The following is a 15468-nucleotide window of genomic DNA, read 5'->3' on the forward strand; positions in this document are numbered from 1 at the left end:
AGGAAGAGCCAATGCTCACAAAACAGAGGTGGTGGGCCACTTTCAGGGGAAACAAGTATGAAAGCACTGGAACAGAATAAAGATAAATGATCTCGGCTAATTCCCAATGAATTTAAAAAAACAAGCAGCTTCATAAACAAAGAATTTACATTTCGCGTACATATCTGAAACTCCCACTTGACCGCAATTCTGACAACGCATCAGTGACAGCTGGGCAAGTTTTATCTGAAATACACCATTTTACACACTAAGTTATGATTTTTGAGATGGAAGGGGAACCATCCCAATGCAGGTTTCTGTATTTTCAGCTCAATGAAACACAGCACACCAATTCTAGGCTTGTGTCAACCACAATAACACCAAAGGAGTTTGGCCTGGTTTGATCTAAATTGAGAACTTCTGTAAAAGACAAATAATCTAAGTGTCTGAAAAATTGGAAGAAATTAAAAAGGGACCAGCTTTTCTTCACTCCTCTGATTTATCTTTTCGTTTTCTCTTTATTCTTATGCACTTTAACCTATTCCAAGGAGTCAGTACCTGAAGGCTTATCACACAATCCATGGTACAGCAAAATCCTAACAAAGACCAAACCCTGCAGAATGAAGCTTGAAAAAAATCCTCTGATGCGATTAAAGCATTGCCCCTGTCAAGCAAAGGCTAACTACAAAAACAAATTCACTGAACAGTAATGTTATTGCTTTGTAGTGTCACTCTCCTCTCGTTTACATTTACACATAGAATATGAGCTCCTTGAAAATGCTGTTGTCTTTCCACTGGATGTATGCTCAGACAACCTCAATGTAAATGAATGCATGAAACCCAACAACCCTGATTTAACAAAGCATTTCAGCACATGCTTAACTTGAAGTATGTGAAGAGACTCACTGTAAATAATGTGTAACCTGAGACCACCCACATGGTGAGATATCTCTGGCCATATCCTTTTAGCATGTCATTTGGACTTACTGGAAGGTAGAAAATCCCATCTTTCCCCTGGAACAAACCATACTTGCTTGTTTGCAATCATAGTTAACAAACAGAGAGCAGGACATGAAATGTCTTACATAGCTCAGAAAGCTATGCTTTAGTTTCAGTTAGTTCTTTCTAATACTGAATGAACCTTTTGAGCTACATGGAGTACCACAAAGACCAAACAAAGCATGCTTTTACAAGCTGAGAGAAAAAATTAACCAGGACAGATATTGAACAATGGATAAACAGATGCTCCAAAGCAGTAGTTTTTCATTTGGGTTTTTATTCCAGAAAACATTTATTTGGCATAAACTTCAGTGTTTCCCTTGACAAATTAATTCTCACTCAAAATTCATGCTGATAAAAGTTGTTTGTAACACTACAGACTTGCACTACTCTTCTTCTTGACTTCCCTTGCATTGATGGGTCTTTATAAATTATGATAATTTCAAAGACAAAATGCAGTTTCTAAAGTCAAATGTTATTGAAAGATTATGCCAGGGGGAGGTTATTTTTAAGAGTCTAATTTTTTCTATGGTGTCTGCTGAACATTTTGGAAAATTCATAGTTCCAGACACTGCATACATTAAGAGTGTGATCCCACATGCAGGATGATCCTGGAAACTATAGGAGGATTGGCAGACATGGAAATGGAGCTTAAATCATTATTGCCATCCCATATTCTTTCAATTATGCATTCCAATGATTTTTGGAACCCAAAGATAGCTAAGCAGCCAGTATTCTCTACTGCAGTCACATGATGCTGAAATGGAGATGACTGAAGAATTCCTGGGGGGGGAAAGTATATCCCACATACTTGGCAAATGCCAGCTGATAACACGAAGGCTTTCATACAGTGTGCCTCAGAGAATACAGTCCCAGATATAAGAAACAGGTGTGATAACCAAGACATTTCTTTCACTGCAAGGGGGTCCTGCTACAGTAGCAGCATGACTCAGGCCCCAGTCTGGAAGTTAGAAAGTCTGACTCCCAGCCCTGTTTCTGTAACAGATCTGTTGGGTCACCTTGGATGCTTATTTCCATCCTTCTAAGCCCCTGCTTCTCCATTCAGTTTCATAACAGCCTGTCTACTTAGACTGTTGTGTCTCTGATGTGACAACTGTCACTCACAGTGTCCATATATAATCTCTGATACTTCAAAACTTTGAATTGTCTGGGGATATAAGGAGCAAATTGTCGTTCTGAGCTGGCTCCTGAAATATCTAACCATCCATGAAATTACTGCTAATGAAGCAGGGGGACCTTGTAAAGCACAGTGTGAGCCAGGAAGAGTGCATCGCACAAGCTTTCTTTACAAGTCCCATGCTGGCCCTCAAACATTTTGAATCAATCTGTTGGCAGTCATTGGCAGCTAGAACACCAAGCTAAAGATTTTCATGCCTATTCTCTGGAGTAGCTGACCAAAAAATTGTAGTGCAATTTTTATGCAGCATTAAGTGCACAAGGCATTCTCCTTAAGTAAGAAAAGTGGTGTAAATACTGTGTTTAACAAGCCAAGTAACTAACAATGACAGGAGAGGCAGTAGTTGCATGTGGAATCAGCCCACGGAAAAGAAAATGCTTTCAAAAACCTGCCCAATTTAAGGTTTTGGAAAAATTCCTGCCTTTCCATGTTTCTCTATTTTAACAGGCACTGAACTGTTCTATAATTAAAAATGAAGTGCACACACAAGGGAAATTAAAGTTACAGGTCTTGGATGTAGTGCTGGAAAGATGCATTTTAGGGGCTAGAATATTGTCTTGAAAAAAGGACAGCTTAAAGGATTAAAAGTGACTAAAATAGAAACATAAATTTATCATTTTAGTAAATTTGTCCTATTCATTTGTCCTAATCTTCTGAATTTTGTTCATTCTTCCATTTTAGTAATACTATATGAAGTTATGTTTAGACCCCCAAAACTCTTTAGACGCTCTCATCATCAAGTTACATTTCCATACTGTACATTTCTATTCTTATAGAATAGGTTTCTTATGAAACCATTATAAAACCCTGCGAAGATACGAGTTGGAAGAAATACATAGGGTAGGTATAAATAGGAGAATGTAGGATGCCTCTATTATGGTCTAAAACATGCAAGACCAAGAGGCTTTAGGTAATTGCTCCAGATTTAGAATTACCAAACATGGGTCTACCACAAGTTTCAGAAAGGCAGCAGAACATGTTTGATTTGATAAAAGCAATAATTCCCTTAGTGAATATGTCCTTTAAAATGTTGTGATGATAATAAGCGCTATGGCACCATCAAAGGTCAAGAGAAAATCATCCCACACCTTGTTGTCTCCCTGCAAAATAGTTGTTTAAAGACTGAGATTTTCTCTATCATCTTCAACTACACTCACTATTTAAGATATGAGGTAAACTAGACAGACTCGTAACTAGGTAGGGTCATAACTGAAATTAAACCTATCTGCCCACATACCTGCTCTATCACTTAGTCCAGGCATGGTGTTAGGGAGATCTCGTGTACCAGCATGTCTGCTTAGTTAGCCTTGAAGACAGGGAACTATGGAAAAATACTCTCTTCTTTTTTATTGTCAATAACAAATTAATTTCTGTGTACTATAACCACACCATGTGCATTTTCTTTAGCACAAGGTCATTTATAAAGCCCCATTTTAATTTCTCTCAAGAATTTCATTTGTAAATGTCAAATAAGCACTTTAATGCACCTGCCTACACAGTACTTAAAAAAATCCTCCCTTACCTATGATACAATCCATGCCAAACTTATGTTTTCAATATAAGCAATCAAGCAATTTCTTTAACTCAGGAGAGTAAAAAAAAAAAAATTTTCAGCAAACACAGCTGGACCAAACACCAGGAATTACATCAGGTTGTCCACATAAGGGAAAAAATGAAGATACTGAACCTCTCAAAATGCTCCTTACATGTGAGGTTTCAGTTCAAGGTAACAGAAATGTGACCTCTCCCATGCAAGTGCCCTTGTTTGGAATTCTCATGCCACACTCAGTGCTGGAAAGTCACTTTTACTGCACCGTGACTTCTGCTAAATGTGTCCACAAGACATCGCACAAGGGTGCCAGAAGAGAAAGGTCACAGGGACAGTCTGAATGTCTCTCCCTGGACCTCTGTGTATTTTACAAATTGGTTGGGTAGGTAGTCTGTAACAAGACACTTCTGAATGATCATGGCCAAAAGAATTCTTTGCTAAGCCATGCACCTAAGGTCAAAAAGATGTTTTTAAGGGAAGATAGACAAAATGCAACATCTTTTACAGAGAGATAAATATATATGCCTTTGCTGTATTGAAACTGATCTAATTTTCTGATGTTTTAACAGTAATATATTCCAAAGGTTACAATAAGCCTCTAACCATGGTATTCATAGGATCTAAATAAAAACCAAGGAAAATTAACAGGGTGAGGAAAAAGTGAATTGTATGTAAATGAACCCCAGAAAAATAAAGAAGATATCTGGAAGATGTTACAGATTTTTTAAATTTTAGATCCTGGACCAAATGGTGTGCAAGAGCTTTGTGAAGTAATCAGCACTCGTGAAATGACTGGGATCCAGCAGGCGGAGGGTTCAGAGGTATGCCTCCCCTCAGATCTCAGCATACAGCCATGTAAAGAGAACACTAGACAGAGAGTCAGCAATTTCATTTGCATATTGCAGATGTCTCTGCACAGATGTCACAGATGACTGAGAGCATAACCTTAGCATCATCTTCATCCATCTCCGTACCTGTTTTTCATTTCACTTCTCCCTCACCCAGCTGTTTAGACAACGAATTCTGTGGAGTGGATCCGACCTGTACTAAGCCTTACACAATCCCAGTGTTAGGGACACTGTTTGCTCATAATAACACATATAATTATTACCAAAGGCCCTTTACAACCCGCTGAACAAACACAGGCTTACCAACAGTACAGTTACCTCCTGCTGGCAGTAGTGTTCTGCTGTAGTATCACACACAGAAACAAAATGGATTTACTGCTAGTTACGTTTTATAGCTCTAAATCTTCTTCCTCAATTAGCACTTCTTTGGGGAAGGAGCATCATGATCAAAGGGTAGCACTGTTCCCTTAAACTCTCTTAGGAAGCCAAACCCATATTTTCACCAGAACCACAGAAAAATGAGCAAGACCCACAGAGCTCTTTTGATGCGATCCCCAGTTTTGCTCACTTTGGGAGTTTAAGGAAGAACCATTCTCAAATATGAATGCTGGTGAAGATCACCAGCCTTTCTCATCACAGCAGTCCAAACCTCCACAAGTCTGAGAGCCATGGGACACATATCAGCATGCAGAGGGACAAGGGAGCTCTAGGAACTGTTTCCTTGCGGGTGACAACAATGCGTCTCTAGAAAGGGAGAGGGAAGGATGAGTCTGGAATGGACATGCCATGGGGTCCTGAGATGACACAATAATCTTGGTTTCAGGCAGCTGTTGACTCATTTCCTCCCAAAGCTAAGGATTCCAATTACCCAGGAGTACTACTGCATGAGCACAGCCCTACTGACAGTTCCTGGAAAGGACACTTGCCCTGCCCTTGGAATACTTGTGAGTCCGTGCCACCTTTCTATCTGTGAGGACTTAGGAGAGAGCCTGGGAAACTTGCACTTCATGAAGGACCTTTTAACTCAAAAGAACAAGTGTAGCATATGCAGAGAAATAAAAAAAAACAAAAAGGAAAAAAAAGGTCTGACAGATATTACCACTCTGAATTTCAAAAATGGGCTCATGATGATGTGCAACAAAACTGGCAAAGAGCTCTGACAGTCACTGACATGCTAAATTCAGGAAAAAATACTTTAGTTCTGATAAGAACTAGAAAACAATCTCTGGTAGTCTTAGTACAGGGTATTTTAAAATGTGTTTTCTTCACAGTACAATGGATATAATTCTCTTGCTACCAAATATCACGTATTATGTTGGCGTTAAGTCTTAAAAAACTGAAAAATAAATTGACCATGGCAGAACAGTAGAAATGCAATACAAATGGAAGGAAATTAACAGGAAGGGCAGTGGAATGAAATTAATTTCTTTTTCATTTCAAATTACAGTTCACTCAAGAGAAAATGCAAAATCTTAATGAGCTAGGCATAAAGAAAAGAGTGGATCTTTTTTCAAGTTCATGTGCAAGTGCAGGAACAGTTTCAGACAAAATGCCAACTACCAACAACAGATTTGACCTTTTTTTTATTTGCCAGGTGATTTCTTCGTGAATCTTATTCATCTTGAGTGCTGATATGTGTAGCAATATTTCAATTATTCTCCTTATCACTATACTGTGAGGTCCTTACACCATGCACGAAAAATTCTTCTATAAATTCACACAATAGGTCATGACTCTTTTTGGCTGATAACACTGGAAGAATATACAAGTGTGAGGTTGCAGACTTTTCAGACCTTAAACCTTTGACATGAAAACACTTTTGAGATTCTGTAGGCGGATCTCTTCCCAGAAAGAAAGAAAAATGTCATTTGTAGCAAACTAAATAAAATCCTAAGCATTTTGGCAATCTACATCCTTGGAGATACTTCAAAAAAAAGTGTCTTCCTTTTTGCCTTTCTAAACTCATCTATTTCTTTTGTTTAAATAATGTTTCCTGTTAGGAATTCTTCTAAAAGCTCTTGAGCTACTACACGATGGGTGATCCCTGCATTACTTTCTAGGAAATCACAGCAAACAGGTATACTATCTTTGCAACATGATGTAATAACTAGTGATGCTAATTCTTTGGGGAGATAACTCTACATTCACTTGACAACAGCAGGAAAATCAGGGGCTTACTAGGGATCTCTGAGTCCCACAGCAAGGGCTGACAACCTTGTTACCACCATGCCCACGGACGGTAACCTTGAGCACTCCCTTGTACTGCACCCAGCAGAGGTCACTAGAGGATGTTTTAATGCCAAGACAAAGCCTTCCAACTGAAGTGATGCACCTTCCGGAAAAGCACATCATCTGCCTAGGATTTACTGCCAGGTAGACCTAGATACTGCCAGTGTGAAAGAGAGAAATAAATGCTGCTCCAGGAAAAAACAAATAGGTTTAACTGGCTACATCCAAACACAAGCAGCATTCATCCAGTTAAACAATACTGATACTGAGCAGTGAAATATATCTCATTTATTAAAAGTATATCTACTACCTGTGCATTTCCAGATGCAGGGATCCCTTTCTTTCTTCCACAGCTTAACACAGTCCACAAGGTTTGCCAGAGATATGAAGCCAAAAGGCAGAAATTATCTACAATCCAGGAAGCATTTCTTTGCAGGATTACATCCATTCCTTTAATTTTAATCATCTGATTAACTTAGCTCTCCTGCTGTAGCAGATGCAATTTGACAAGCACCCTCAAAACCCTCCCCAGCTCTGCAAGTACCACCTAGCTAGACAAGGCTTGGACACACAGCAGGGTCCCATCTCACACTTCAATGCATTCCCTGAACCTATAAGGAAAAGAAGTGATGGATCACTGACAAGCATGAAACAGGTGGAGGGATCTACACGGGATGTGTATGGCATGCACTTGAAGGCAATTACTCTGACATTCCAGAACTTCTCCAATGAAAGCAAACTGTTAGCATAATCCCTTTGCAGTTAGCATTTCAGGCCACTGATAATCTTTGTTTTCCCTTTTATTAGGCAAGAAATGGAAAAAAAAATTCAAGGCAATAACCTAAAGTGTGTCATGGTGCATATGCATAGAAAGGTCAGTTTGAAATGCTGTAGTTTTACTGTCTTCAGTCCCTTCTGTTCCTGTGCTTGCAGTCTATCTACATTGCTCCTATATCCAAACCCACACCATGCAGAAAGGAAGTCCTAGCTGCCTCCCCTTGTCATATCCAGCATCTGCTCACCTGCCAGCCATCAATTCCTTGATTCAAAGGATAGAAGGTGCCAGATTATTTCAACCAAATGGATATGAAACACTCAGTATTATCATAAAAGTGTCTTCTTTCCCCTAAAATTCCCAGAAGCAGATAGAATGCTTTAGTTGAATTTTCCCAAGCAATTCAATGTGATGCAAATTCTGCATGGAAAATATTTACTTGAGCAGACAAAACCTGGGAAATTTCTAAACAACTAAAAACAAGGTATTAAAACTGGAAATGGTAAGTAACTTTAACAAAAAAAAAAAAAAATCCTGCTGCCAGCTCCATTGTAAGCCCAGGGAGATTTATTTCTAGAGATCACAAAATAAAAATCTGAGGAACATAGCTTGGTGGGGTTTATTGTCTAACACATAAGGATATATGTAAGGATTGTGAAGAACCATTACATAAGGTCTCAGGTCTATACTTATGGAAGGAATTCCTATATGTAAGGATTATACATCTTCAATGCAACAGGTGCCATTAATTACAGCGCACTAAGAGTCATTGTAGAAGATGAAGCAGTAAGAAGAAACAGCACCATTTCTTCTCTGCTTGGGTATTTACCTGATCAGAGGTGAATAAGCAAAGAACATGAGTACCAGAAATCTCAAGTGCTTAAAATTCGCAAATCAGCCTACAAAAATCATGATATCGCTTGGAAAAGAAAGTCATGAGATTAAAAAATTTTAATGACTGTTGTCCTTTCCTCAGTCTGCTTCTGACTTCTGTGACTCCAGAGCACTCTCAAGCCACCTTTGAGTTTGTATGTAGCTGTTATGTTGGGAAGGGTCAGTTTAGTGATAGGTTTTTTCAGCCGGGAAACATTGATATTCCCTTCTTTCTTACTAAGAACGACAGACAAATATTCTCACAAGCATGGGAGCCAGGAGCATTAGGTAAAACGAAGCTACCTGGAATCACGGAATCACACACATTGGCACATGACAAGAGAGTGCCATGAACTTGGGACGTGAAGAGGGCACCACAAAAAGGATATTCTGTAAGCTGTGCCAGGCTGAAGTTGGCAGCGCAGTATCCCATGACAGCATTCCAAGCAAGCTGAAAAGGCGCTTGGTAAAACAAAATGGGCCCAAACTTGGCTGAAGTCCACTTCCAATTTCCTGACCATACCAAGGCAAGCTTTAGACACGGTGCTTCAATTTCAAGGCTGAAGAAAGCTATGATGGTTTTGATCTCTTCTTCATTAGTTAAGAAGTTTTACTATAAATGTACTGAGTCCCTTCCAGGGTTTTGTTAAAAAGCCATTCTTGACTAAAACTGGAAAACCAGAAACAGGTTTCTGTCAAAATATATAGCTCAAGATCTTGAACTGTTTTAGGGAGCAGAGGAAATTTATTTGAAGTTAATCAGTGATCATATTTTCTCTGTACAAAATATTGCCATGACTCTGGCCTCCCCCGGAAAAAGGAACTTGTTAAAGTATTGTTACCACCACAGTCATTTCCAGCACAGAACCTGCAAGGAAAGTAACTGCTAGAGAAAGGGTGGTGGTGGTGAAGGAGGTGAAAAAAGGCTCAAAGGAGACAATACTCATCTTCTGACTGGAAACAGGGAATTAGAGGACAATTAGCCACCCCCAGCCCTAGCTTAACTGAACACCAAATACTGAGGGTATCCAATAGTTCTAGATGAACTAAATATTTATAAATTAGTCCTTAAACTGTTTTCAGAATATCAGAAAAAGGATAGTTTTTCATAGAAAATGCTGTAAAATTATCTTCTTTGGGATTAGTGACTTGTGTTTAAACCTCGGCTCCACAATTCACATGTGCAACTTGATTGTTTTATAGTAGCGATGTTCAGAACTATAGAAGCTCCCAGGCTCCTCTTTACCCAGTTAACCCACCCACACTGGGTAATAATTTCATGACCACTTTTTGCAGATAGCAATTCAAGATCAAACAATTTGAATTGCATTCTGACACCAAATACTAACCAGGAAAGAGCCAGAGGTAAGAGCCAGAAGATGTGATGACCAACAGTGAGCAGCATTCACTGGGCCATCAAAAGCAGTCCAGGTGTTAAACTGGAGCTCATTGGGACCTGATGCAGCTGGGCCAATTGTGTGGCAGTTTCACAATCAATTTACATTTGCACAAGCTGGTGCTCTTGTCAAAAGCAATTATTTCACCTTCTCATACCTGCTTGTTCCTAACCTGTGCCACCCCCTCCCTTGGACCGGCACGTTCAGACACCTTCGTGTGTCTATTAAGTGCAATGGGTCAAGGACAGGTCTGGAATTTTAGTCTTCCTTTAATTTGGTTCTCAAACATCAAAACAAAAAGTCTCTTACTTGCTAATGTATAACCTGAAGCAAAACTTCATGTTCATTAAAGATATATCTCAGCCAAGATACAAAGACACGTGCTGCCAACAGTACAACTGGGGGACGAGAGAGCAATCTGAACAAAGCACACGCAAAACGTGTAAGGAGAAGTTTTGTCATGAGTTGTTTCGCCATCCTGTCCAAGAGGGAAACGGTCAATTGAGAGCTGGAGTGGCAAAGGGTGCCATCTAGAGGGCACCGACGGCACAACTTCTCGACAGCACCAATCACTCATAATTGATGGTCAACGATTGAGGGGTTTGCTTTCCATAGTAGCCTTCTAATAGCTATGAAATTATGGTGACGATGATGATGATTATTACTGTTATTACTACTACTGCTACAACATTGTGTTTGGGATTGGGTGTTTTTTATAAAAATATACGGTACCAAAAGATGAAAAATATGTTTGCTTTTATATATATCAAAAAACGAAGTCTAGAAAAATAGTTGTTTTGAGGAAGTGGATCATTTTCTTTTTTAATTATAATCAGGTCGTTTCAGACAGAACTATTTCCTCCAGCAAATACAGACTTTGACCACTCTCCCCTAGATGGTCTCTTGAGCTCCAACACATTTCCATTTAAGTGAGTGGATGTTTTGTCATTGCTTTCACCTTCATCAACAGAAAGTACACACATAAGTGCATACACCTGGGCAAGGTTTACTATATTTCCTGCCAACACCCTCTTCTTTCCTTCCTTTCCTGATCAATAAAATAAAACTGCTCATCAGGCCAGCAGACCAAGCTAAGAACTTTTAAGGGAAGGTCTTAGTTTTCCTTTTATCAATATTAACAGACAGTTAGGGCCCAATTTTTTATCCCACTGAGAAATTCCTGAAAAAAAAAATAAAAAAACAAACCAAAATGCTGTGTGAAAGTCAAGTTTTAAAAGCTTAGGAGAAATATAACCAATGTTTATGTATCTGGAAGCCTCACTCTAGTGAGGTATATTACCAGAGTTCAGTTAGATTGTCTTTCACCTTTGAAGGCTTGCTCCCAGGAGACTGATGAGCTAAAATGGGAATACAGAGCTATTTCTCCAGCTTGCAATTAGCCACCAGCTGTTCATTTTCTAAATGTATTCCTTTCTCCTCTACTGCACCACCAAAAACTCCCTACCCTTTCTTACAGCGCTCTTAAGAAAGGGCCAGTTCCAACCATCAGACTAAAGAAGCAAACATCAAGACCATGAGTCAAGAGACTCTGAAGCGCAAAGTGGTGAAAAATCCCAGCACCTTTAGTGACTATCTGCAATTCAGCATCAAGCTCAGATACATTAACACAGGCAAAGCAGCTCTCTGTCCTTTTGCTGACCATTAGGCCCACAGGAAGAGCTACATGGAAGAAACAGCAGTTTTTGCTGTATCACTTGTGCAACTTGTTATTTTCACACTGGAAGTATACTCTCTTAAAAGAGCCAATAACATCTCCCAAACTCCAACCACCCAATTGTGGGGGTGTTTTTTTAATTTTCACTTTCACTGTAACACTAAATGAAACTCTCCAAAATAAACACGTCCTACTTATATGAAATATGATCTGTTTGTTTCAATATGAAGTTCTCTTTCTATGTCTACAAAGTAAAAATTGTAGTACCTTACTGAAGACTGGAATAATTTTGAACAGAAGTGACTCAACAGATGAAGGAGTATTAAAAATTCAGTTTCTTGAGTTGATAATACAAACGGAAACACCATGAAATTTCCTTTACACCAATGCTCCAGGGTATCATCTGAACACAAAAATACTCAGAATACTTGAAAAACTGCTCTACCATATCAGCACAAGCAGCAAATAAACAGCCACAGCACAAATTCTTCAAGTCTTTTCAAAAACTGGTATGTAGAATTAATCTCTTAGTCTCCTACTGCAAGTGGATTTTCTCAGTTCTTATCTAAATGATGTGTCAATAAAAATACTTTTTCCTCTAGATTCTCGCATAGAAAAACCCAGAATACAAGGAAATTTGCTATTATTTCTAAACACATTTTGGCTGATCACAGAGTCATTTTCCTACCAGAGACCCCATACCATGATGCCCAGCACCGTTCTTAGTGGAGACAGGTGGAGAACAGAGTTACACTGACAACACTCAGCCCTGCAATGTGACATTCAGCATGTAACCGTACTCTGCTCTCCAGGCAGTGGGAAGCAAAGGACAAAGCTGCCTCAGTTCCTTTTGGGAATCTGCTTTTTCCATCGAATTCATTCAATCTCCACAACTCCAGAGCTGTTAGACATGTACTTTCAAAACATGAATCCAACAAAATCCATGTTTACCTTCTGATTTTGAAGAGAACACACAACCCTTTTACAATTTCTGAATATTAAGTCCAGTAGTAATTAAACCCCAGAATAACAACACATGTGTTTGCTTCTACGAACACAAAAGATTAAAAGATGCTGACCAGTCTGTAAGAACCTAAAGATCACAGTTGCCTGTCCCAAACACTGTTAGGGCCATAAAAGGACTTGGCCACAAGATAAGCACAGAACAGGGCAGCAGTGTGGGGCTAACTCCAGACCTGGCAGAGGAGAGATCTGGCTAGCACATATTCAGGAATTCATCCACATAAAAATTCCCAGTGTGGCAAACTGTGTAAAGAAGCAACTGTTTATATCCCAAGTTATGGGAGAGATGGCATCTTCCACCACCAAAGCCCTCCCCCAAACAGTTAAGCCACTGTAACTTTCAAGAACTTGAAATAAGATAAATACGTTACTATTGTCTGAGTGTTATCTCAGACCGAGGAAGGGGTTAACAAAGCTGGGGGAGAAGAATGTATCACTGAAAATGGACACAAAGACTGCAGAACTTATGGGCCACAAAGAAAGCCAACTCAGCAACTGTGCTGAAATCAGCTCTGACTGGATAAAAATTAATTGCAGCAGGGGGAGATTGCAACTGCCCACAACTCAAGAAACCCACTGACCCAAAAGAAGAGAAACACTGAGCATGTGCATTACTTAGTATTAGAAGTGAGGAAATCATCTAACCAATAGAGTAAGAGAACTGTGTAGCCAATGAACTTCATTGAAAGACCTTAATTCCTTTCTTTGCTAAGATATATAAATAGTGAAAAGTGTTGAATGACCTCAGGACCTCCACCACTGAGAAACCACGGGTGAAAAAGGACCAATGGGACACCATATGATTCAGAGGTGGTGACTAGCTTCTACTTGATCTCTCTTCCCCTCTTTTCCATTTTTATCTCTCTACCTCAAATTCATTATTAAATAAAATCCATACTATTGACTTTGGCATAGTCTCATTTGCACTTTAATGTGGGCAGAGGCATCTCTCAATAATCAGGTCTTAACACAGTCTTTCACAGCTACAATACATTTTGATAGATGATGATGAAAAATTCAAGTCTACTGGGAAATACACATAGTAAACTCCTTAACTAGCTGAAAAAAGAGGCAGTACTTTGGGAAAACAAAGTTAATTATGCAGTTAGTTACCTTTTTATCTTCTGTTCCAGGATCTGATTCACTGAATTTTTCTTCCTGAAAGCTTCTAGTCATCTTCATTTTCTCCACACTCTGAAAAAAGGCTGCTTTTTCTAGTCTGCTTGCGCTGAATCGTGTATTTATCTCTTCCAGCCTGTTAATCTTAAGTAGCTTCATACTATGTCCAGTTAATTTACTGTCTGTTCTCCTCTCCACCTTAGACTCATAAACCAGTGAACACTCGTAACTTCTGATTTCTCCTCTTTCTTGGCTGTACAAAAGAAAGACAAATAAGAGATCTCAGTGTTATTCATGCATTTTGGCTTTCCAAAAAAAAGTGTTGCAACACTCTATATTTCAACTCTCTCTCCTTATACTTGCTGAACAAATACACAAAGTATACGGCACTAGCTGTTCACAGAGACCATTCTACATTGAACACCAGATAATTCAAGCAGGCTACAAGACCAATATAATTTAATTTGTTCATAGAAACTATTTAGCTCAATGAAATCAATACCTACTGCTGTTGCTGCAGAACTTGCTTATGGAGCATTCCTCACTTTTTAGCCACCTTAGTGCTTCCCTGTTGCTCAACGTATTTTCTTTTCTGCTGCAGTTACAGTAAGCTGATATGCAAGGACCCTGCTATCAAGTCCAGAAAGATTTTAGATACCAAACAAAGTAGTACAGGCTTGAACACAGTCCTTTCCTCTCTCTTCCCACTATCCTGTACCACAAAAATAGGTAGTTACCAAAATGGTGGCAATTTCTGGCCCTCTGTTGAAGGCTGTAGAAGAGCACAGTCCTCAGCTGGATTCTTCCCCACTGCAGGACCTTGCAATGTGCCTGATACGTACAGGATGTAGGATCATTGAGGCTTGTCTAATGGTAGGATTGGTTGGAAGGCACTTGCAAGTCAAGCTGTTAGCACTGACTCTCTGTAGAAGGCTTTTTATTCCTCAGCAAGGTCATGGGTTCCCACCTCGAGTAATCATTTGGCTACACTTGGAATATATGTCCTTCTGAACAACTAACTTTTGTAAAAGAGTAAGAGAAACTACTCTAAAATTTCAGCATCTCTTTCTACACCCAGGAAATAGAGGACCAAAACATTTCCATTGCTATTATTGCAACCCTTCCTTTGCTGTACTGGAAATGCAGCTACAAAAGCACAGTGCTAATGCCTTAGCTCTAGAAAGCTGAATCTGTTAAATCTCATTACACAACTCATAGTTTTCAATTTAACTTGCATAAATACCATAAATTATATGGTGTAATTAAGAATTTCTATACAACTTTACAGTCATTGGCAGCACAGAGAAACAGCTTTGAGTGTACAACAAAGACCCAATTAAATCAGTTATTTTTTACCCAAACACCTTCTAACAGAAAATGTTCCTTAGTGTTTTGACCCCACATCTGTGCACGTGCAGCAGATTAAATGTGTACCTACACCAACTAACTGCTCTACCCACAGTTATCCCTGCAAACTTCCCAGATGTGAAAGATGCCACATGCTATCCCATGTGACACAGGAGATGGTTGGATAGTGGTGACATTTACAGATGATGGACAGCAAGGAACCATGCAAGCTTGAAGTTTTCAAATGAGCCTTCCAGAGAGATCCCTGCTACCATGTTGTTGTAGTCCTAGATTGTGCTGTTAATATGGGAGATGCAGGGACACTATCATGGGACTGTAAGGCATTCATCATCTGAAGTAGTTGTGCACCCAGTATGTAAAAATGTCCAGGCTGCTGCTTCTAGCATCTCTCACCAGCTTTCACAGTTCTGGCATCCCTCCCTTTCCATTGCCATCA

At 39.3% G+C, this 15468-nt stretch overlaps 1 protein-coding gene across 1 annotated transcript in view; it reads right to left on the reverse strand.

Moving 5' to 3' along the window:
* MYLK4 (myosin light chain kinase family member 4) overlaps positions 1-15468 on the reverse strand; it is a 78081-nt gene that overhangs the window by 49918 nt on the left and 12695 nt on the right. Inside the window, exon 2 of the mRNA XM_039549268.1 lies at positions 13659-13917. Coding sequence (XP_039405202.1) covers positions 13659-13917 — 259 coding nt within the window. The remainder of the gene's footprint in view (positions 1-13658; positions 13918-15468) is intronic.

Source organism: Corvus cornix, chromosome 2, assembly GCF_000738735.6.
Source record: "Corvus cornix cornix isolate S_Up_H32 chromosome 2, ASM73873v5, whole genome shotgun sequence".
In the NCBI taxonomy this organism is placed as follows: Eukaryota; Metazoa; Chordata; class Aves; order Passeriformes; family Corvidae; genus Corvus; species Corvus cornix.